The sequence below is a fragment of the Fusarium mangiferae genome (assembly GCF_900044065.1).
Source record: "Fusarium mangiferae strain MRC7560 genome assembly, contig: FMAN_scaffold004, whole genome shotgun sequence".
In the NCBI taxonomy this organism is placed as follows: domain Eukaryota; kingdom Fungi; phylum Ascomycota; class Sordariomycetes; order Hypocreales; family Nectriaceae; genus Fusarium; species Fusarium mangiferae.
Genome location: NW_024573924.1, coordinates 838190 through 859315, shown reverse-complemented (window position 1 = coordinate 859315; position 21126 = coordinate 838190). Strand labels below are relative to the sequence as shown.

Below are 21126 nucleotides of genomic sequence, written 5' to 3'. Positions count from 1 at the left end.
CTCATCACCTCGCCACAAGAGACGACGCAAGGGCAACCATGGACAGCCTCCTTCTACCTTAGTCTGTTCTCCAAGAGATCAATCTCAACAATTCATGATGCTGCTAGAAGGTACTTGTCCCACTACCTATCTTGTGTGTGAGGTCATGTAGTTCTCATCAAGTACATCATGCCATCGCACATGGCACCCGTCGATGACGTCGCTCTCTGCCCCGCAGTGAAGTCGTCTGAGCTGGAGGGAATACCTAGGAATGAGGGAGCCACATCCACACAAGCTCCTGCTCACACTGCCACTGCCTCGTTGCCTCGTCACGATCTATCACGGTGTCGTCATTCCTGCTTCTTATTTGCCTTGACTCCTTAAAAACACTTGACTGCCCTTTGCTACCTTCAACCTTCAACACAACAAGCTTGATACCCCTCAGTAACCACACCAAACCACAAACACGCATAACCACACATTCATCATGTCTGCCAACTCTACTATCAACGTCAAGAACATCGCTTCGTCCACTAGCGACAGCGAGATCAAGGACTTCTTCAGCTTCTGGTAAGCTCTTGCTCGCTTCACTTTCCGTGCTTCACAGCTAACGTCCTCCAGTGGTAAGATCGCTGATCTCAAGGTCACCCAAGAAGGCGAGACCAAGTCCGCAGAGGTTATTTTCGAGAAGGAGACTGCCAAGAAGACTGCTCTTCTCCTCAACAACACCCAACTTGGTCCTAACCATCTTGAGGTCACCAGCGCCGGCGCTGACGGCGAAGACGATGTCCACCAAGCCACCAAGAACGCTGATCGTGACTCCGATGAGATCACCCAAGAGGAGAAGCCTCGCGCCCGCATCCTGGCCGAGTACCTTGCCCACGGTTATGTCGTAGGCGACGCCGCCATCCAGCGTGCCCTCGACCTCGATGCCGCTCACAACGTCTCCAACCGCTTCTTCTCTACCCTCCAGGGTCTCGACCAGAAGTACCACGCTACCGACCGAGCCAAGGCCACCGATGAGAGCTATGGTATCACCCAGCGCGCCAACAGCCTCTGGCTCGGCCTCAGCTCTTACTTTGAGAAGGCCTCCAACACACCCACCGGCAAGAAGATCGCCGAGTTCTATACCGAGGGCAGCCGACAGGTTCAAGAGGTGCACGCCGAGGCTCGTCGCCTTGCTGATCTCAAGAAGGAGGAGCACGGTGGAAGCGCCTACAAGGCCGCTGGTCTCGAGAAGGTCTTCGGCAAGGAGAAGACCTCCGGTACCGCCGCCCCCGAGGCTGGTCAGGGCAGTCTAGGAACATCAGTTCCTGCCGCCTCTGCTGACAACGTTCCCAGCGTGAGCGCTCCTGAGAGTGGCGAGAAGCACTAAGCTATCAAAATCGGGGAGACGTGAAGTAATGAGGAAGCAATGGGGTATTTCTTGAGGTCTGATGAGAAATTCATATGATGGTTTGTTGCAGCCTGTTAGTTAACGAATTGTTACGACTTTTACGCATGTTACAATCAATAAATTCGAGATGAATTCTGCCATCCACGTTCAATCGTGATTATCGGTCTTGAAACGTGACAGAAGCATACAGTTTGAGAATAGTAACATATGAAAATGAATATCTCTTGATTTATGAAATGAACCATGCTGTTGCAGCATCATTCGCACGTAAGCTATAACTAAAGATACATTCACATACATGTTACAATTGAGATGCGGACAATGTTTCAAATGAAGCGACTATTTCAGTCGTGGTTTATTAGTTCTATGCATTCCCTTGTCCATCAATTCATAACCATCGTGGTATCGTTTGCTCTATTCCCATGTTAAGACTGTTTCATTTGGGATTTTTGTCTTGACTTGACTGACTATTTCTTCTCAGTCTTGGAGAATTTCTCTTCCACAATATCGTCGGTGATACCCTTGGGGTTGGATGAGAGGTTCTGCAGATAGTTAGCATCATGTTCGAAACTGGAATTGGCGGTTTTCTTGCTTCAAGCTGGCTCTTGGGGTCCTTGTCATCAGTCTTGTTGATTCCGTGACCAGAGGCAGGAGGATCCTGTTGCTGGCGGCCGCTCTGCTGCTCGGGAGCTGGTGATTGACGTCCCTCAGGCATGATTGCTGTGATGTTTGGTATGTGAAAAGGTTCGGGATTGAGTAATTTGTGAAGAGTTTGTTTGAATGTGGGATGGTCTTAGATGAGGAAAGGCGAGATGTTAATAAGTACGAGAAGTGGAAAGCAATGATTGCAAGTTGACGTCGAAGGTGGGATTCTATGCCGTCATAGGATGATTACATCATGGGCAGGAAGGAGATCGAGATGGTATTTTTTTGATGGAGTAACGATGCGAGCCAATGATTCACAGAAAGAGGGTTGAGATACGGGCCTTTTGTGGTTTTGGCTCAGGAACAGTGAGAAGCTGCGGATAAGTTGTTCTCAGTGTGTGAAGCTGTCAGAGCCTGTTGGTGCTATGAAGCTCCCCACTTTCTTGTATTGGGAGTTTCTGGAGTTTATCATGCTTACTGTGAGGTTGATTATTGATGACAAATATTGATAAGGATCACTGAGAGGATGATTTTTATCCGTCAGTTCGTATATTCTTAATCGTTCATATCACTTCGTCTGTTAACTCATGGTTCAATTGCTCAAGGAAGCTCGTTATATCAAGTCTCAAGCTTGCAATGTCAATGCTGTTAGCTTTACTGAATGGCAATTTTTTTTTCATTTATTTATTTATTTATTAATTTTTTTTTTTTTTTTTTTTAAAGTGCCTATTCAACTCGTCGCCAATAACACGACGGGCAATTAATTAATCTAACAAAACTGGTTCAATAGCCCTTAACTACTACCATGATTCTAGTAAAAACCTAAGCGATGGAGCCTGAAATGAAGGTATTACTATCTTCTCCAGGGTAGGCAACATCCATTCACCAAACACTCTTCATACCTACGGTTTTTCAAGACCCCGCCATCGCAGCCAGTCGGAGTCTTTCAGGGCCTCTCCAGGGGGCACACAGTGTTTTAGCGTCCAGCACACCGGTGCAAACGGGCCCATGCTAGTGACCGGCCCGCTGGACCCCGCTCGCCCCGTCGGTGACGGTGACGGTGACGGTGACAGTCATGAACAACGCGCCAGAGCTTACCTCAACATTCAACTACGCGTTACTTTTACTTTTCCACCAAGCTTACCTACCTAGAAAACGATCAACTTTCCATACAAAATACAGACCTCATGACCGGCATGCCGGATTTAAACTCAGTCCCCCCCTCTCCACATACTCTTGCGGCCTCTCGTCGCCAGTCTTCAACACAGATGGCTACTCCGCCAGCCCCAGCTTCGCCATCTCTCAACATCCTCCCGTCCAACCAGAATACGGTGAACCCGTCGCATTCGCCTTCTCTTCCATCGCCCGTATTAAATGCTTCGCAACCGACTCATAACGCTCCATCAAATGTTCTGGCTGAGCCTGGTGTTGGTCCGGGACCTGGACCGATAAGACATCCTCGTCCGTTGACCGCCGCTGAGCTTCATCTCCAGCTTGAAAAAGAGCAAGAGGCCGTGGTGAGTACAAGATGTCGACCTCGATTTGGCAGCTACATCTAATATCTTTAGGTCAACCGTTTGACCCGTGAGCTTTCCCTTCTCCGAGCTGCCCAAAACGCCTCCGTCGTTTCCAACACCTCTTCTACCTCTGCCGGCAACTCAACTCACGATGTACCTGAACAGTCTCTCCTTTCGGGCTCGGGCTTCTCAATTCCTACGGCTCGGCATCATAGAACATCATCGACCACGTCGCAGAGCCTTGGAAATCAACAGTTGTCATCGTCCTACGAAGCACGAATCCATGCGCCTCGTCCGTCCCAGGCTACCCCTCTCTCACGGCAGGATAGTACCGCCTCTCGAAGGAGCCTGACGAATTCTCCCGGACCTCAGCACAGCAGCCTGGATCCGTCCAACTATTTCCAGCATCAGAGAATCCCCCCACCTACGTCGATCCCACCGAGTTCAGTCGGTGCAACCCCTGGAAGTGTGAGCGAGCAATTAAGCCCAGGGCTGATGCCTGCCACCATGCGTTACGAAGAGACAGCATATTACAGAAACGAACTTGATACTGCCAAGAAAGAGAATGATGCTCTCAAGCGAAAGATTAGAGAATTAGAGAGACAGGTCCGCCAACGAAGAGCCAGTGATGCAAGCCGTCCCAGAAGTGGAAGCGCAAGCACTAGTGCCAGCGTGAGCGTTACCCCTGCTAGAGGAGTCAGCATAGCAGGCCCTCGGGAGGGATTGCCCATTAGACCAGGCGGTGAGCGGGAACGAGGCATGACGACACAGAGTATTGCCAGTGTAGCCAGTGTTGGTGTTGGTGTACCCGAGGAGGAACTCAAGGTTGGAGAGAGTGCTGCTAGCGCTGGAGTTGTACAGGGCCAGTAACGGCCCGGCACGATGCGCACGAGGCACTCCGCTCCTATCACCTTATACAAATGCCAGGCCAAACGGCCATGAAATAACGATTAGAAATTGGCGTTGGATGCGGTTAGAGTTATGCCAATAGCGTAATATGCTATTTGAATCAAAATGTGTCGCTTTTCTTTACTGAAGCTATGAACATCAGCCCAACTAACTGATATATCCCTTTGTTTTCCAGCTCCATGTCATTGGCGACTCCGAATGAACCCCGGCAATTTCTCAAGGTGAACTCTGCCATATGGACAATAAGCTATTCCCAGACTAGTCGCTACACTGCTTGCACGTCACGGCCATCCCGTTATTCTCAGGCCATTTTATCGAAGTCGACTCAGCCCTCTGCTCGACAGTTCCCCAATACTCATACTCGAGAGGCTTCCACGCGGCAAACGGATCGAGGTGCTGAGGGTCCTTGCTGTTGATGAAGCTGAGTACCGCACTCTCTGGAATAATCCGAGGTTTCTCGACAACTACTTGCTCCCCATCCGGATATGACTCATCCAGGAGTTCAACCCTTGGATGGCTCTCATGCGCTGGAAAGACAGCGAACCGATGAAGTTTAACACCAGGGCACGAAGCAGCAAACTTGATAATGCTTATAACTTCTGGGTCGCTGCGGCAGTTGTGAAGCATGATGTGTCGTAGAGTTTTGGAATGCCGTCGAATGAAGGTCTTGAAAGGGTTGGCGGAGAATGTGAATTGGATGAATGTGAGCTTGAGGGTTTTGAGATGTTTCTATCTTCCGCGGAAGATATGCTCCAACTGCCAACCGGAGTGAATAAGAGGGCGCCCAGCAGATCCAATCTGATCAGTCCGTCTCCATCTGACTGACAACTCTTGCAGGCTGACAGCTCCCTCAAGAAAGTAAACAAGTCTATCACCGAGTTGTTCAAAGCAATTCCAGCTACCGCCTGAGGTGTAATTCTGCAGATCAAGTGTTGTGAGGCCTCGTAAGGCAGTCCTCCACTCCCAGGGGATTTTGGGATATATCCATTCGGTCTCTCTGCCAGACGGCGGGGCGGTACACGAGCTCAGCCTTGAAAGTTGAGGACTGCTTTGCCAGCAGGTACAAATATCCCCGGTGCATATTCTCGGAATGGCCTTGATCATCCCTCTAGGAGGGCCCCAAGTTGCCCTGACCTTGGACAAGAACCAACGCATATAGTTCAGGGGGTCTTGACATCTTAAAGTTGTAACTCGAGACGAAGAGCGGCATAGAGCAGGAAATATGGCATACAAAAGCCCGTCGATATGCTCTTTTATGGTAGTTCCACTGATAGGACCCAGCTCAGACGTAAAAGTGTGCAGGTTGGACAGAGAATCGACACAAGCCAAGAATTTGCGACGGTAGTCTTTGGCGTCCCTGTGAAAATTTCCGCCTGAAAAGACTTGAACCCATCTGTCACTGTGCGTGTCACGGCTTTCAGCAGTCGTCAAGACAAGTTCTTGGACATAGTAAGGATAAGTCGATGAAATCGCCTGCAGTCTCTCGATATCCGTTTCAGTGAATGTAAGCCGAATTGTTTTGAACTGACGAGACAGGATTAATCCGTCGAGATGAGGCCAGCAGAGGCGGATAGAGACAAGAGAGTCTGGTGATAGCAGGTCGATAATGATGTTTGTTAGTTCTGGAGGGAGCTTCCCGAACCGCGAAAGCTGAGGGGTGGTGGTATACAAAGACTCGACCATCTTGGGTTGAAAAAGATATTGATGAGTTTGAAACAGTACCTATATCGTTGATGCAGATTAGAATTCTGGCCCAAGATACGAGAACGAACGAGATATTAGATGACTATAAGTAGGGAAGCAGTATGCCTTCTGCGTCCTTGCACTTACCTCCCACAATAAACTCATCGGATATTTACGGATGAATTGCTTGGAATACTCATGCAGACGCAGATTTCAGCTCAAATTCAGGAGACTTATGCATGGTACCGATATAACCACCTGTATGCACCCGAGAGGCAGGAGAATGATATCTGCGTTTTTACTCTATGAATGCCTAGGTACTTTACTGAACAGCATAGATATTTGTGTCGACAGGCTCAGGGAAACCCCTGAAGGAAAGCAACATCATTTTTGGAAAATCTTCCGGTTCTAGAGGGAGGATTTGGTGATCGCGGTGGCTGGCAGTCGGAGACTGAACTTCCAAGGTTGCCGGGGTAAACGGAGATGGCGTCGGATGGCGTCGGATGGCAACAGGAAAAATAAAGAGATTAGAGATAACCCAACCCCAGAAACATTTCCCATCTATGATATAATGAAATGAGGGGAAAGTTTTGAGATAAAACGGCTGCCTACTGTTTGAGGATGTTGTATATTGTGTTTGTCTATCACTTGACGACGGGAGCTTGCATGTAGTTGATTCATGTAAACAAGGCTCGCTAGGATAGCATTTTCGTATCAGACAGTGCAATACGTGGTGTTTTGATGAAGAACATACTGTTTCCAGCATGATTTAACGCCGACGTGCAGATGAGAAGACAGTCTTGCCTAAGAATTCTGATGAAACAGAGCGGACAGTTGCGTTGTTCGCCTTGACTGTTTGAAAAACAATGCAGAAACTAGTCCTGATATTTGAGACGAGGACTAAGAACATCATGTTTATGTAACAGTCAGATGCAAGACATCGACAAGGTTATTTATGCAGGCTATCACATAACAAGTCTAATCTCGACATGGATTTCAGCAATGACTAGTGAAAAAAGAGTAGACCATGAGGAACTCGAGATTGTCTGAACCTAACACATTCACTCTCGACTTGTAATGTATGGGCGGCTAGTTTATTTGAGAGTATAGGTAGTTAAGCAATAAGCTAGCAGTAAATACCAACCAGAACTCAATGTTTTGTATAGCAACTTGGTACAGGTGAACCCCAATCATGTTCCAAACGAACAAGCATGACTCATTTGTGGTGAACTCCAATTCATCAACTCAAATGATTGAGCATTACAAGCAGAAGCTGGTTTTTGCTGACGTCCAAATACTCCCAGATTCTTCGGAGCAAGCACATGATAGTAGTGTGGTTATTTGCTGACGTTTAAACAGACATCTGAACGTCTTCATCTTTCTTGACATTCTGTTGAGGGTGCTGATCGGAAGTGTTGTCGTCAGTCATGTTAGCATCTTTCTCGATGATGGTGAAGCTTTCCTCAAACTCCTTATACCCATTAACGGGTAGTTTGACAACCTCCACAGATCGTGTCAGAACCATGGCACCATTCTTGTCAAACGAGATCAAGAGTCCAGCGTCCGCCAGGCACTCCTTCATCTCCTTCTCGATACCAGTCTGATGCGGAAACTTCCTAGCCATAGAAAGAATCCTCATACACCGAGCTTTCTGCTCCAAGCTTGGAATAACCTTGTACGCAGCGCGAAGGGCAACGACGGAGATGCGGTTGGTAGAAATTTTGCGACGCAGGGCGCAGATCAAGTTGGTGACTTGGAGATTGCGGCGGGTAAACCTGGCCTCACCAGCGCAAATTTGTTTCTGGCTTGTCTCATACTTGGCTTGCAGGTCCTTGAGCTGCTTACGCAACTTGCTCAGATCGTCTCTGCAGATATCGGCATCGACCTTGACCTTGTCGAGGAGGACATGCAGGCCCAAAATCTCAGAGTCTTTCTGTTCGAGCTTGGATTCGTACAGAATGCGAAGGTCTCTGAGCATCTCTGCCTCGTTGGCGTAGAAGTCTCTTTGGGCTTCGAGGTTCTCGATTTCTTTCTTTTGTGCCACGTCGCTTTTTCGAAATGCACTGAGTTCGGCGAACATTCCCGAAACCTGCTGAGCAATCGTGGCTTCTGCCATGTTGATATCTTCTGGGAGCTCCCGATGCTGTCGTATCACGAGTCTAGACTATGGTTAGTTCCTGACAAAGGTGCCTAGTAATGGATGAAAAGAGAACAAAACTGACCGAAGATCGAGACATACGCTCTCGTTCAAGAATTGAATATTATGAAGGAGAAGAGAAGTTTAAATACCTTTCTCGGAGGCAGAAAAAGATACTATGATTATGAGGTGAATCACACTGGCACGCAGTGTCAATAGAAGTGACCCCCAGCACGAAAACCCCCCAACTCGCATATTGTTATTATTCACCACTGAAAAACATTGATATAGCCCTTAGAAAGTAAGTGAATCAGTTATCTTTGCGTATTGTTCTGCAAGTCATCAAGAGAAGCTGACCCACAACCCTCTTGAGTATTGAGGCATAGCAAACGGATATGGATCAACTGTCACCCTTTTTGCTCACAAGACCATACTCAACTTTCCCAATTAATGTGACCATAATTCAGAAGATATATAGTGGTGCTAAAGGTATATGAGCTTGACCATAAAACCTGCTGCTCTGAGAAGCCCCATGAGGTAGTCGACAACCCATCTTCAAACGGAGCAACAGTTGTTGGTCGCAAGCGAGTATCCATAAGCCTAGCATACATCCATAAAAACGAAATTTTTATCGTGACATTCCTTCTTTCTAGCTTTCATCCCGTTGAGGCACCTCTCTTGAATCTGATCATTTCGAGCTTATCCACAAATGAAGATGGCCACTATGTACTGGCACATCTCGTCACAAAGTCACCTAATCCCTTTAATGACGCATAAGTGGTAGCGGATTCCATGGGGAAGGCAAGAGGGCTAAGAACTTCGTTGTTCAATCAACTCACTCAAAGGGTAAGTAAATTGCCACCTCGTCGAATATCCTACGAGGCCGGGCACATAGTTGAAGACTATCGGGCAGGCTTGCATAGGGAAGTATGCATTGAGGGTAGCCGAAACCCCTTCAGAAGGCCTTCGTGGCTTCGTTGCTAAATCCCTACAAGTTTGGAGATTCTAAAAGCCCGATCAAGGAATACGGAACCATCAACCGTAGACAAGATTACTATGTATCAACACCGTCATTCCGAAATCGAGGCATGACGACCTTCATCAAAGCACCCTTCAAGATAATCATGGACACCTTCTCTTAAACTAAAATAGACTCCTCTAAGTAATGGTCTATTGTCGAAATACTGTGGCCAGGTCAATTCACCTAGTATTGAGGAACATACTGAGTGTCAATTTCCACACACAGGTTATCCAAGAATTCATGGATCACTTGATACCTGACTTGCCTAGTTATCCATTGTGTTGTTCTTGTCCAGGCTTGTCAAGGTCAGATATCTTGCAGCAATTGTTTTGTACAGTGCAAACAATAACAAACACTAGCAATGAGGCAGATTTGTGAAAGTGCTGTCGATTTCTACATGGCTGTGTGCAGTGGTGTGGCAGTGGCAGATAGTAGAGACAATAACCTATCCGATATTACCATATTCCGTCCTGTTAGACATAAATCAATATCTTTCTTTCTTTCTTCCTTGACCTAAATCTACAAGACTAGCTCCGAAACTGATCTGATCTTCACTAAGATCATGTTCACAACGGGCCCCGAGAGTCATCTCAAAATCGATCCGTCTATTGAACAGAAGCAACAAATACCAGTTGTTCACCACAACTTCTTATTAGACTATGACGGCTATTGCCGTACTGAGGATCCAAGATTCCTCAGTTACAAGGCCATTCGCAAATAGGGCGATAGTCCAAATCACGTCCAGGTGATAGTGGATTCAGCCCGCATATGCCTGCAATTGTCGGATACACCAGAGTGCCTCTCCATGACAGTACGATCCCGCATTATTAGGCTAATAGTAGCGTTATACTTATATAAGATATTTATTATGGCGAATTAGATAAGCTGTCGAGATTTATAGATGAATTGTATATTGGCAACATGTCTATCATTAGTTAATGAAATATACCGTTATCTTTAGCAAGACTGGGTAGCCAGAAACATCATATAGTAAAAGTAGTATTCTAACTTCTTCTTAGAGTTTGGCAAAGTCTCTGTGGTAAGGCTTCTCTGAGCTCACTATGGCGATGAGCGGTTGCAGCGATTAAAGCCAAGCACTCCCAGTGCTAGATTATGGAATGAGAAATAAGCTGAGAAAGAATATTTACTTTTGAGAACTTATGGCACCTGGTATATATTAGACTAAGAACTGAAATATATCTTGACACTGTGTATCATCCCATCGATGATCCGGGGGGTGGATGAATAGTCATCATGAGCTGTCGCCCAGAGACGAGGTGTTACCATCTTAACCTATTAGTAGCTATAACCGCTCAACTCTCCGATACTCTGCCTCTCCCCTTGGGAACTCCTAACTAGAAGATTCTTGAGTGAGTAATAGCTCTAGAAGAAGACCTACAGTTTGTGTAAGAACTAAACGTATAGATTGTGTTCCAACCATCTCTGAACACTTCATCCAAATCTTAACAAACATAATGATTTGAGAAACAGGCTTAGCATAAACATGAGAGTCACTGCCTTGGACCAGAAGCCATGACACTGGCGTTTAGAACACTGAACAGGAGCATGAATTGAGACAGTATGTGCATGTCCCTACAGGGAGGGAAAGCATGAGGCGTGTAATTCGAGATAAAGAGGTGAGGGCACTATGGGCGGTTTAGGCAAGGATAAAAGTGGACTGTATCTCGACAAGGGCAGAGGAGTCTATCGCAATTGTTAAGCCTATGTACAAGCTTAAAATAAATAGGAAATCACTATACTCCTTAATGTGTTGGTGTCACCAGAGCATTGAATAAGCTATGTGCCGTCGGCGGCTTTAGAGTGGACGACGTGCAAGGTTGATGCACTGCCTCATTAAGCGACAATGTTTAAAAGGCAGAGAGAACAACTTCCACTTCCTCCTTCACATTCATTCTTACAAGAAGCTCCTTTTCAAATCAATCAGAGATAAAGAAAGCGCGATTTTTGTGCAAATTAATTGCCCATCACTTGAGGGGGGATGAGGGGGATCTGATGGCCCCATACAGAACCATTACGCGGCCTCGACGCTCATTTTGAGTCCAAGCGACGAGACTTGTACGGAATACGAACAGAAAAAGGTGCTTCGTCACGGAATAATCAACCATTTTAAAGGAGGATTCATATTCGTAAGAGGATAATCATTCAACGGCTTAATTTAAAAATATTCTCCGTCTTCAGACAAGTCAACCATCAAGGGATCTTTGCTTCGGCCTTTGGGTGGCGGCGTAAGAGCCGACTAATCCAATTACTCATGGGGCCACGCAATGCCACGCAACGCATCGTCGCTCTTGACCATCAAAAACTTGCCCCAGCTCCGCCCAGAAAACAACATGTCCCAAGAATACCAGCAAATCCATTCCGTTCTCCCTCTGTCATGGAATCTTCAACATGAGACTCTTGCGGTTTAACCGTAAATTTTGAGTTAAAAATGCTTCCTTGACTTTGACTATTATGCCATCCATGACATCCATGACATGACTGCAACAAGACAATGCCCCCACCACATCCCCCCGTGTTATCCACCACGCACGAACACGATCATATTGTCGATGCTTCTATTTTGAGCATCATAAAGCCACCGCTGCCAAGTCGACGGCCGAGAACTGCTCAGTCACCGAGCAATGCCGAGGTCTTGGTACCGCCACTCATCGCTGGCGCTCTCGTTGCTGCTTTCGCTACTGCCCTCGCCGATGGGTTGAATAACGAACTCCTCACCCATTATTATCTCCCCGAGCAAAAGTTTCGCGTCAACATTGATAGGATCTTGGATCGACTGTTATCTGAGTTCACCCTGATGTTATGGGACGAACTGTGGGCCTTCTATTGTGACTCGAATCCGGACTCGACTGAGCAAATCAAGAAATTGTTCGATGGACCTGTGTGTCAACTTATATTGATCCTCAATGGACCAGAAGCACCACGATGCCTACTCGATAAGCTTGGTCCGGGTATATCACGACGTCCTGCGACATGGTCCGAGTCAGCACGGGGCATTGAACTGCCAGTTGCTCTCCAACTCCTCTGCGGCTACTGGGACAGAGAATACCCAGCCCGTTCACCCAGGGGCACACCGAATGAGATTGCGGCTTCTCTGCATACCTACATCACGACAGGGAGGTCTGCGAGGCATCTTATCTCAAGGATACGTGAGGTCTTGATCTCACCCCACTATGTGCAAATGCATCTCATGGAATCAGCTCTCTGGCACATCCTCATGAAGCCCCCCTATCGACCCCCTGGAGACGGGTTCCACGCCGTCCAGTTTAAATTTGAGTGTCAACTCTTTGGCCCCCTTCAAGGTATCGGAGATCCTCAACTCGTCAAGATGGGCTCCTTGCCGGCTATTACCGGCACCGCGAACGACTGTGTTCACACCACGGTATCTGAGTATACAGTGAAGCAGTGGCCCAAGTGCGGCGAACTCCTCCTGGGATGTATCGAAAACGCCGTCAAAGAAGCTTCAGCGTCGAGCTGTGAGGGCCACTCATTCACCGGCATGTCGATTTGGGATGGTACCGAAAACCCATTCTTGTGTCCTGGCCTACGCCTGCTACATGTCGAAGTCGAAGATGGCTCAATACGGCTGACAGTATCGGCGTGGACTCACACCATGATAGAAATATTACAACAGATGGCATGGACTTGCGCAGCACTCAGCTCCTCGCCATTCCAGGGTTCACTCTCTGAGAGTGCCATCGAAGTGTCGGATTGGCAGTACATGGACGATTCAATCTTTGTCGAGTGTAATCTTGCCCATCGACCTGTGCCAGCAGGAGATGGCTCGGCGTGGCTGAAGCAGATGGAAGGGGCTGCCATTGCAAACGGGTTCCCGATAAACCATGTTAAGGAAGATTCTCAGATGACATAGAGTGAAGGTTATGAGGGCCAAAAGGCACAAGTATATGGCAGAGCTTTGATTCTAGATAAAATGATACCCGTATTTAAGCATTCAATAATCGGTCAACAACTCGAGTTTTGGGATATTCCCGTAACGGTGGGCTTAGAGAATCTCGTATATTCTTTCTGTCTTTGGAGAAGTGTCATTTGACAAATGGTCTCGCGCCTGGCCATAGCAGATCCGACCACCGCCTATGCTCCTTCGGATTGTCTTTGTGGAATCCTTTGCAATCATTCCAACAATAAACAACTTGTCTCTGCAGGTTGTTGGCGCTGTCTGGTTGGGTACCCAAGCCGTGGTTGAGGGGACAGGGGCACAATCATGCGGCCTTCTGTAAATGCATTCTTCCCGACCTTACACCTCTGAGCTGGCGTCATAATGGCCTTGCCGCCTCCAGCCTGTCGGTGTGTTGTTGTTTACGGCTTCTCTCTCATTGCGTAATTGAGTTCTGAAGCGTGTTGGGCGAAGGTCAGTCAGACCAGATATGGCCTGTCTGTAAGAACATGGTTCCTGTTGAGAAGGCGAAGGATCTTAAGCGTTTTAGCAAGATATGCTTTAACTGGTGTACCCTTTAGTTAGGCTCTGAGGAGATAGCGTCAAATAGGTGGTCGTAGTATTCGTTCGCGATGACCGTCGACCAGCCTCGAAACAGCAGTATGTAGATCCGTGGCCAACAGCATCGTGGTATTGCTCCCTGGTAAGGTACATGACAGTGGTAACATGACGTTCAATTGAGGGGTTTCAAGGTGAATCCTGCCCTCCCACAAACCCCGACTTGATGCTATCGAACATGGCGACTTTTAGTGGCTTAGAAACTTGATGGCGATAGGATCTATATTCGGTCGACTTGTAATCCATTTCATGACCCTGAATTTCTTGTTAGTTGATGTTTCCATTGGATATTTACACAGCTAATTACCTCGTGATTTGTCCACCAAGTCCATCCAACCATGTGCCTCCCTTATCCTCCAGGGTAACACTAAAGCCAACTCCACCCGTCATCCTCCACAACTCTGTATTCGTATACGGAACAGGCTTCATTGTAGATACGTAGTCGTCACATGATGATCGGAATTGGCGGTTCAGATGCAATGGAATATGTCTTCACTTGAACGGGCTGGAACGTCGACTGCGAGGTTCTTCACGGATGGTTTGGCCGCATCATGATGCTTGTTACTGTCGCTCGAGACGTTGTCTGGCGGAATGGCGATGGAGGCTAGGGACTAATATCTAATCGGACTATGCTAACTGAAAGACGGCGGATGAAGTGAATCGAGTCACAGGAAATCGATTGGATGAGCCTCAGGGCGAGAACTAAATGGAGAGTCATGGCGTTGTCAGTTTCGCGTCCACAGACACTGATACATACCATTCCCGGCAGGTCGATTATCCATTCATAGGTTATATCCTGGCAAAATACAAGGTGGATTGCGTGGCAGTTATTCCTTGCTGCGTATGCGGCTGGACATGTCTATTCCTGGGGTTACGGTAAAATGATGTGACACTGCTGAAAGAAAGTCGGTGTCGAGCTGATCTGAGCTCGATTTACTGATTGATTTCTTGCTCATCGTTGGACCGTGCCGAGAGTACGTGCGAATTGAAGCTTCGGCGGATTATCATGGGATCGCATCACGTGGAGCCTGTTCTGGTCCTGGAAATGAAGTCATTGCGCATTCGAGCTTATTATCGCTTCGTATCGCGTTCACTGCAAATTTGTGGGAGAGACTCCGGATGGACAAGGTGAAAAAGTGAGTCAGAAAGGAAGTACTCGTGATCAATCGGCTCAACAAATGCGAATCATCCAGTTTTACTGTTCAAGTCGTCGTTCTTGGATTGCGTTTCGGCGCTCGCCTCTCGGCGGTCGAGTTGGTTAAAAAGGTGGCATGCTCGCTTGAGTGAGCTGATACTCGTAGTAATTCACGCTCTAGCCAAAGCTCCAGCTGCTGGGCACCGAGTGAGTGAGTGAGAAAGGGAGCCAGGGATTAACGGGATCCATCCAAACGTCTCCACTTGATGTCGCCTGTTGCCGACCCCACTATCGGATGTTGACGATGGCCATGTAAGACATGGGGAGAAAGATGAGGACAGCGATAACGTGAAGCTATAGAAACAAAAACGATAGAGACAAAGAATAAAGAAAAGTTGAAGAGTTTAGCACTCTATACTGAGGCTGGATAAAGTCGCATGGACCAGTGATCCCAGGAGTGGAGGGTAGGCCGAGATGCAGAGATGCCCTCTTTATGTGGGAGTCGTCTCCTTGCGGCAGCGTCACGAAAGGAGCAAGGTACATTTACATGAATTCAGGTACAAGGGACATGTCACAAGGAACCTGGCACGCGCTCTCTGGCCATGGGGAGTCAGACGTATCGCGCGCCATCACGGCAGTCCCAACCTGGTCTCAAGAGCATGACGCTGGTACGATATCAGCGGCAGCACAACCAAGACCCTAGCTCAAGCCGATCTCGACAGGAAAATTCCTGTAGACAAGACTGATTGACACCCATCTGATACCAAAGGCGTCTCGTTTGACTCGGCGCATCAAGGTGTGAGCTAGTAGCAACCCAACTAGCCAATCGACCTAGCACTTCCCCTCAGTTTGATGCCACAAGGTTTGACGCGGGCGTTGCTGAGGGAGGGGAACGGGAGATGGTGATTGATTGCAGAAGAGTCTCCATCGATGTCGTCTTTACGACAAAGGTGCCTCTTGCTCCCTAGCTACGACCTTAGGATGCCGTCGATGCATGTCCAGACGCAGTAGTGCAGTCATGTCTGGGAATATCAATAGTCAGGTGAGCTGCGAGTTAAAGCCAACAGGCGCCCGCGAGCCGAAGTCTCCGGGGGCCACGGGATGAATGAGCCTGCGAGGGGCAGAAACACTACTGGCGATCCCTCGTCATAGCTCATGACAAGGGGACAAGGGAATGGATGGCATCCATGGCGGAATCGAACCAAAGTGCCAATCTTGTTGGTATGTCCCCTCTCGAGATCTGTTTCTGTATCTTGACCTTGCATTTCCCAATTCTCTCACCGTACCGACATTGCTGAATCATTGACCTCATGATTCTACCGCGGCCTTCCGCGAGCGTCAACAGCTCCGTGTCCACTCACTCACTCACTCAATCACTCGATCGACCAGGCCCATTTGCACACGCGCCACAACCCACAACGACCGATCGCAGTGGGTCTCTGGACAAGCTTTCCCCGGATTCTGGTGCGCCGCGCTAGCCCGAGATGGTCTCCAAGCGGGTACCAGACCGGTACGTAGAGCGGGTTCCCTGCGTCAGTGGGTTTGCATCGCGCTGGCGCTAAGCCCGTTGCGGCCCCAGGTCTGGTCTGCTGAGCTTGGAGCCAGGGGCGTCACGCCTTCCGTCAGGCCAAAGTCACGCGATTGTCCAACAGCGTTTATCAGAGCACAACACAACGCAGCGCAACGCAACGCAACATTGTGTAATGATGGAATCCACAGTAACTTGGATGCATCCGTAGGTGCTTGTAACTGTACATCGGCTAGAGTAGCATTGAATTGTTTTGGTTTGAGGAACGGAGCGAGGCGCAGGCGCAGGCACAGACTCCTGTGCTACCACAATCATACCCATACCCCCCTAGGTCTCGTCCTTCCCTTCCCTTCCGGGTGAGGTGTGAGGTGGGCAGTTACCCCGCCCAGTCTGACGACAGCTCAGTAAGGTACCTACCTAGGGACGGAACAGTAGGGAAATGCATGCAAATGAGTGAGTGAAGCCTTGGATGACTGGGGATTTGCATGCCCCGATGCAAACATCGGACATGGACGACGCCGAATGGCAAGTGCGTTTGTGAATGCAATAAGTAACAACCACTTCCCCTCCGTCTGGTCCTTTCCCTCTCCTCCCTCCTCACCACACTGGACCTTCAACAACAATTCAATCTCACTTACACCTCAATCTTCTGCTTTTAACGCAAAAGGTTCGTCCTTCCTCTCCACTTTCATATACACCGTCATTCCTCCCTTCAATACCTCTTTTCTGCAACACCATCACTAACTTTACTCTCTTTTTAGCAGAATCAACTATCAAATCAGATCTTCTCGATCAACCACATAACAACTACTCAACATGACAGAACCTCTCTCCAAGGTCGATTCAGCCGTCCAGGGCCTTTCAAGCTCACCTCCCGCCAAGGATGACAAGAAGACGCGGCGACAAAGCTCAGCAGCAGCACCTGGCGTTTATAACGTCAATGACCTTGGTAAGCTTGGACATCGCTACCCTGCCTCCTTCCGATATCGGATAGACCACGAGGGCACCGTTGAGAACTCTCACTGACCCTTTTATTTAGAGGCCGAGGGCATTGACCTCGAGCTCGCACCCGAGACTCAGAAGACTGGATGGTGAGTCTAACCCCGCATTTCGACTTACACCTGCATCAAGAACAGCCACTGACCCATTCGTATAGGAAGATCAACACCAGTCCCAACACAGTTGAAGACCCTGCCATCCTCAAGCTTCACCTGTCAAAACCGCCCGTCAAGAGAATCGACCTTCACTTCCCACTAGGCAAGGAGGTAACAGCACGAAACCTCAAGGGTGTAACAATCAAGGATGCACTAGACGCTATCCACAAGGCATATAAGAAGCGGGTATGCTTGGACCTCTGAGACACATCCCTAAGAATACTAGCTGACTGACATACCCAGGCCGACGATGAGCTCGACAAGCCCTACCTCGCTGGTTTCGAGTGGGACAAGGAAGAGTCATGGACCCAACTTGTTGTTCATCTGCAGGCTCAGCCCACAAGCACAACATTGGGCGGCCCTGCCGGCGGTGGCAAGAAGAAGAAGAACAAGAAGCAAGACGAGTAATAACTTCATGCCACCCTGGTATCTGTCTCAATAGTTCCTATAATTCTTGTTCGTTTCGCTGGTTTCGATGCGAGTCGGCGCTCGGGATATTGCGTCTAGATATTCTCGGCCTGGTCATGATGTTTGCGACTGCTGGAAGCGTCGCTTGGTGTACACCTCTATAGTTCTTGTTATCGCTGGTCGATTCGGTCGGCGTTTGAGGTTCCATGCATCGTGGTACCTCGATATAATTCATAAATTCCCCACACATTTAGAATTCACAACCCCGTGAAGTTGATTGTCAATTGACGTTGGATTTGAGAAGACATCATGAGCCTATTGCCCACATGTTCCCCGGCTTAAGCTCCTCACTCATGAGGCCCACATGAGTTACCCCGCGGCGATGGCTTCGGTTACCTATAATCGGAAACCCTGGAGCTAGTTTCCGATCGGAAATATCCAAGGCTCAGCTACACCTTGGTTGATATAACTAATTAGCTTCCATATCATACCCAGTACAGAAACTTATTCCGGCTATATGCGAGAGAATCAGCTGTCATCGGGTTTATTCCCCTCTGTCAGGTAACATTCATCAGCGGAACACAGGCGCAATGCTTCCCCGGCTAACGTCGGGCCGTCTCCCATACTCAGTGCGGAATTGACAGTTGACGGCTTACACGGCTACAGAACGTCATCCGTTGATCGAGACAGGAAATTCACAAAGCCGTGGGAACACAGTTATAAGCTTCTTGTTCGCACATTTACTGAGGGGAAACGACACTCCAACTCAAACAGACAAAACATACCAAGATGCCTGTCACAACCTTTGATCTCAAGGAGAAGTACAGATATCAGAATGGCTTCAACTGTTATTTAGAGTGAGTACCATTTATGCTCTGCGCTGGTTCTGAATAGTTACTGATGATTTGCTAGATCTGAGGCTGTTGATGGTGCTTTGCCCATCGGTCACAATTCGCCTCAGAAGCCACCATACGGTCTATACGCTGAGAAACTCTCTGGAACTGCCTTTACTGCACCGCGACACGAGAATAAGCAGACATGGCTATACCGCGTTCTACCATCCTGCGCGCATCCTCCATACCAAGAGGACACAAAGTCAACAGGCGATACTAACAAGACGCTCGACGGCGCCGAGGATGGAAAATTGCACTACATTCCTAACCAGCTCCGTTGGGACCCCTTTGACCACAACGAGTCCAAGGATCTAGACTTTGTTACTGGCTTGAGGCTCGTTGCTGGTGCTGGAGATCCTACACTCAAGGAGGGACTGGGTATGTATATCTATGCCGCTGGAAAGAGCATGGATGAGAAATCAGCATTCTACTCTGCCGACGGTGATCTTCTCATCGTCGCACAAGAGGGCGCTCTTGATATCCGCACCGAGTTCGGTTGGCTTCTTGTTCGACCTATGGAAATTGCTGTCATCCCCCGAGGCGTCAAGTACCAGGTCCATCTCCCCTCTGGCCCCGCTCGTGGTTATGCTCTTGAGCTTTATCAAGGTCACTTCAACCTCCCTGAGCTTGGTCCAATTGGCTCAAACGGTCTTGCCAATGCTCGTGACTTCCAGTCTCCCGTTGCTTGCTTCTCTGAAGACTTTGGAGCTACTGCTTCCGAGGGGTCTAACAAGTATACCGTTTCCGTCAAGTTCAACAACAACCTCTTCAAGACTGTGCAAGCTCACACTCCCTTCGATGTGGTGGCTTGGCATGGAAATTACTATCCTTACAAGTACGACCTCGGACGCTTCAACACCATCGGCACTATCTCCTTCGACCATCCTGACCCATCTATCTTCACCGTTCTCTCAGCACCAACCAACACCCCTGGTACAGCAGTAGCCGACTTTGTAATCTTCCCACCACGCTGGCTCGTTGGTGAAGATACGTTCCGACCACCGTGGTATCACCGAAACACGATGAGCGAGTTCATGGGTCTGATCCAAGGTGGCTATGATGCCAAGAAGGGCGGCGCAGGTGGTTTTGTCCCCGGTGGTGCAAGTCTTCACAACGTCATGAGCGGTCACGGTCCTGATGCAGAGAGCACAGAGGGTGCCAGGAACGCAGAGCTCAAGCCCGCCAAGGTTGGAACAGGAAGCTGTGCGTTTATGTTTGAGAGTTGCTTGATGGTTGGAGTTACGCAGTGGGGATTGAGAACGTGTCAGAAGGTCCAGGAGGGATATAACGAGGAGAGTTGGGGTGGTGTTGTTAATCATTGGAAGATGCCCGAAGGATTGAAGGTGAAGCCTCATACCCTGTAAGAAACAAAATTGGCGAAGATATTCGACTGTGAGTGACGATGGGCAAATTGTCATACAATAGAGACATTTTCTATTCTATTTCATTCGCTTTGGTGTTAGATGCCTGTTCTTAGAACGACATTGGATGGCAGGTCCCTATCCTTGAACTCATCATCCATGTTATAAACCGTCTCAGGACCCTCTTGCTTAAAGCCCAACTTCAAATACACCGACCTTCCCATGGTCGACCCCTCGGTAACGCACTCCAAATTCCTTCTCTTGGCCTCATCAAGGCCATATTGCACCATCTTAGACGCAAGCCCCCTTTTCTGGAACTTGGGATCAACGGCACAAAGATCCATTACAAAAACTGCAGGGGGAGATGCCTCGGCTTTCTCATTGATGATCTCCATTCGCCGTCTGAAGAGTGACTTATCCGCCTGAGCAAGGAATCGCTGCTCCTTTTCGTTTCCGGGGTACAACGTCTTGAAATAACCCGATGCTTCAAGATCACTGGGGGGATTGCCATGGCCTGGAACAACAGAGGCTTGCTCCCAGATCGCGAGGCCAGCGATGGTGTTGTCGATTGTGGCTTTTACAAAGATGGTGTTGGGTTGACCGTCCCGGTTGGTGGTGATGTGTGAAAAGCGATCAACTAGACGTTGAGCACCGACTCTTTCACCCTCGGGAGTATCCCAGCCTGGGTTGAAGGCAATCCAGATGGCATCACGGGTTTGGTGGCCAAATGCATTGGCGACTGCTTTGAACGCTGCGGTGAAGTCGTCGGGATTGGTGATTGGTTCGACACGGATATCTGAGGAGGACATTTTGGTGATGAGATTGTGGG

General features: G+C 48.5%; 10 protein-coding genes across 10 annotated transcripts; 5 read left to right on the top strand and 5 right to left on the bottom strand.

Annotated features, from left to right (window-relative positions):
* Positions 1-466: 466 nt before the first annotated feature.
* FMAN_08869 (uncharacterized protein) lies at positions 467-1354 on the top strand (the record flags this gene model as incomplete). Its single annotated transcript, XM_041829646.1, has 2 exons — positions 467-549; positions 601-1354. The coding sequence occupies 2 exons, from the start codon at positions 467-469 to the stop codon at positions 1352-1354; spliced, it is 837 nt and encodes a 278-aa protein (XP_041680388.1).
* Positions 1355-1842: 488 nt separating this feature from the next.
* Positions 1843-2090, bottom strand: FMAN_08868 (uncharacterized protein; the record flags this gene model as incomplete). The annotated part of the gene is made up of 2 exons (XM_041829645.1): positions 1843-1917; positions 1947-2090. The coding sequence occupies 2 exons, from the start codon at positions 2088-2090 to the stop codon at positions 1843-1845; spliced, it is 219 nt and encodes a 72-aa protein (XP_041680387.1).
* A 1117-nt stretch (positions 2091-3207) lies between these two features.
* FMAN_08867 (uncharacterized protein) lies at positions 3208-4407 on the top strand (the record flags this gene model as incomplete). The annotated part of the gene is made up of 2 exons (XM_041829644.1): positions 3208-3537; positions 3589-4407. The coding sequence occupies 2 exons, from the start codon at positions 3208-3210 to the stop codon at positions 4405-4407; spliced, it is 1149 nt and encodes a 382-aa protein (XP_041680386.1).
* Positions 4408-4704: 297 nt separating this feature from the next.
* On the bottom strand, positions 4705-5073 carry FMAN_08866 (uncharacterized protein; the record flags this gene model as incomplete). Its single annotated transcript, XM_041829643.1, has 1 exon — positions 4705-5073. One exon carries the CDS (start codon positions 5071-5073, stop codon positions 4705-4707), a length of 369 nt encoding a protein of 122 aa, XP_041680385.1.
* Positions 5074-5175: 102 nt separating this feature from the next.
* Positions 5176-6129, bottom strand: FMAN_08865 (uncharacterized protein; the record flags this gene model as incomplete). Its single annotated transcript, XM_041829641.1, has 1 exon — positions 5176-6129. The coding sequence occupies one exon, from the start codon at positions 6127-6129 to the stop codon at positions 5176-5178; it is 954 nt and encodes a 317-aa protein (XP_041680384.1).
* Positions 6130-7480: 1351 nt separating this feature from the next.
* FMAN_08864 (uncharacterized protein) lies at positions 7481-8245 on the bottom strand (the record flags this gene model as incomplete). The annotated part of the gene is made up of 1 exon (XM_041829640.1): positions 7481-8245. The coding sequence occupies one exon, from the start codon at positions 8243-8245 to the stop codon at positions 7481-7483; it is 765 nt and encodes a 254-aa protein (XP_041680383.1).
* Positions 8246-11799: 3554 nt separating this feature from the next.
* FMAN_08863 (uncharacterized protein) lies at positions 11800-13176 on the top strand (the record flags this gene model as incomplete). The annotated part of the gene is made up of 1 exon (XM_041829639.1): positions 11800-13176. One exon carries the CDS (start codon positions 11800-11802, stop codon positions 13174-13176), a length of 1377 nt encoding a protein of 458 aa, XP_041680382.1.
* Positions 13177-17297: 4121 nt separating this feature from the next.
* FMAN_08862 (uncharacterized protein) lies at positions 17298-18043 on the top strand (the record flags this gene model as incomplete). The annotated part of the gene is made up of 4 exons (XM_041829638.1): positions 17298-17430; positions 17521-17572; positions 17638-17821; positions 17879-18043. The coding sequence occupies 4 exons, from the start codon at positions 17298-17300 to the stop codon at positions 18041-18043; spliced, it is 534 nt and encodes a 177-aa protein (XP_041680381.1).
* Positions 18044-18832: 789 nt separating this feature from the next.
* On the top strand, positions 18833-20300 carry FMAN_08861 (putative homogentisate 1,2-dioxygenase; the record flags this gene model as incomplete). Its single annotated transcript, XM_041829637.1, has 2 exons — positions 18833-18900; positions 18956-20300. 2 exons carry the CDS (start codon positions 18833-18835, stop codon positions 20298-20300), a joined length of 1413 nt encoding a protein of 470 aa, XP_041680380.1.
* A 95-nt stretch (positions 20301-20395) lies between these two features.
* FMAN_08860 (uncharacterized protein) lies at positions 20396-21106 on the bottom strand (the record flags this gene model as incomplete). The annotated part of the gene is made up of 1 exon (XM_041829636.1): positions 20396-21106. The coding sequence occupies one exon, from the start codon at positions 21104-21106 to the stop codon at positions 20396-20398; it is 711 nt and encodes a 236-aa protein (XP_041680379.1).
* Between the last annotated feature and the right edge of the window lie 20 nt (positions 21107-21126).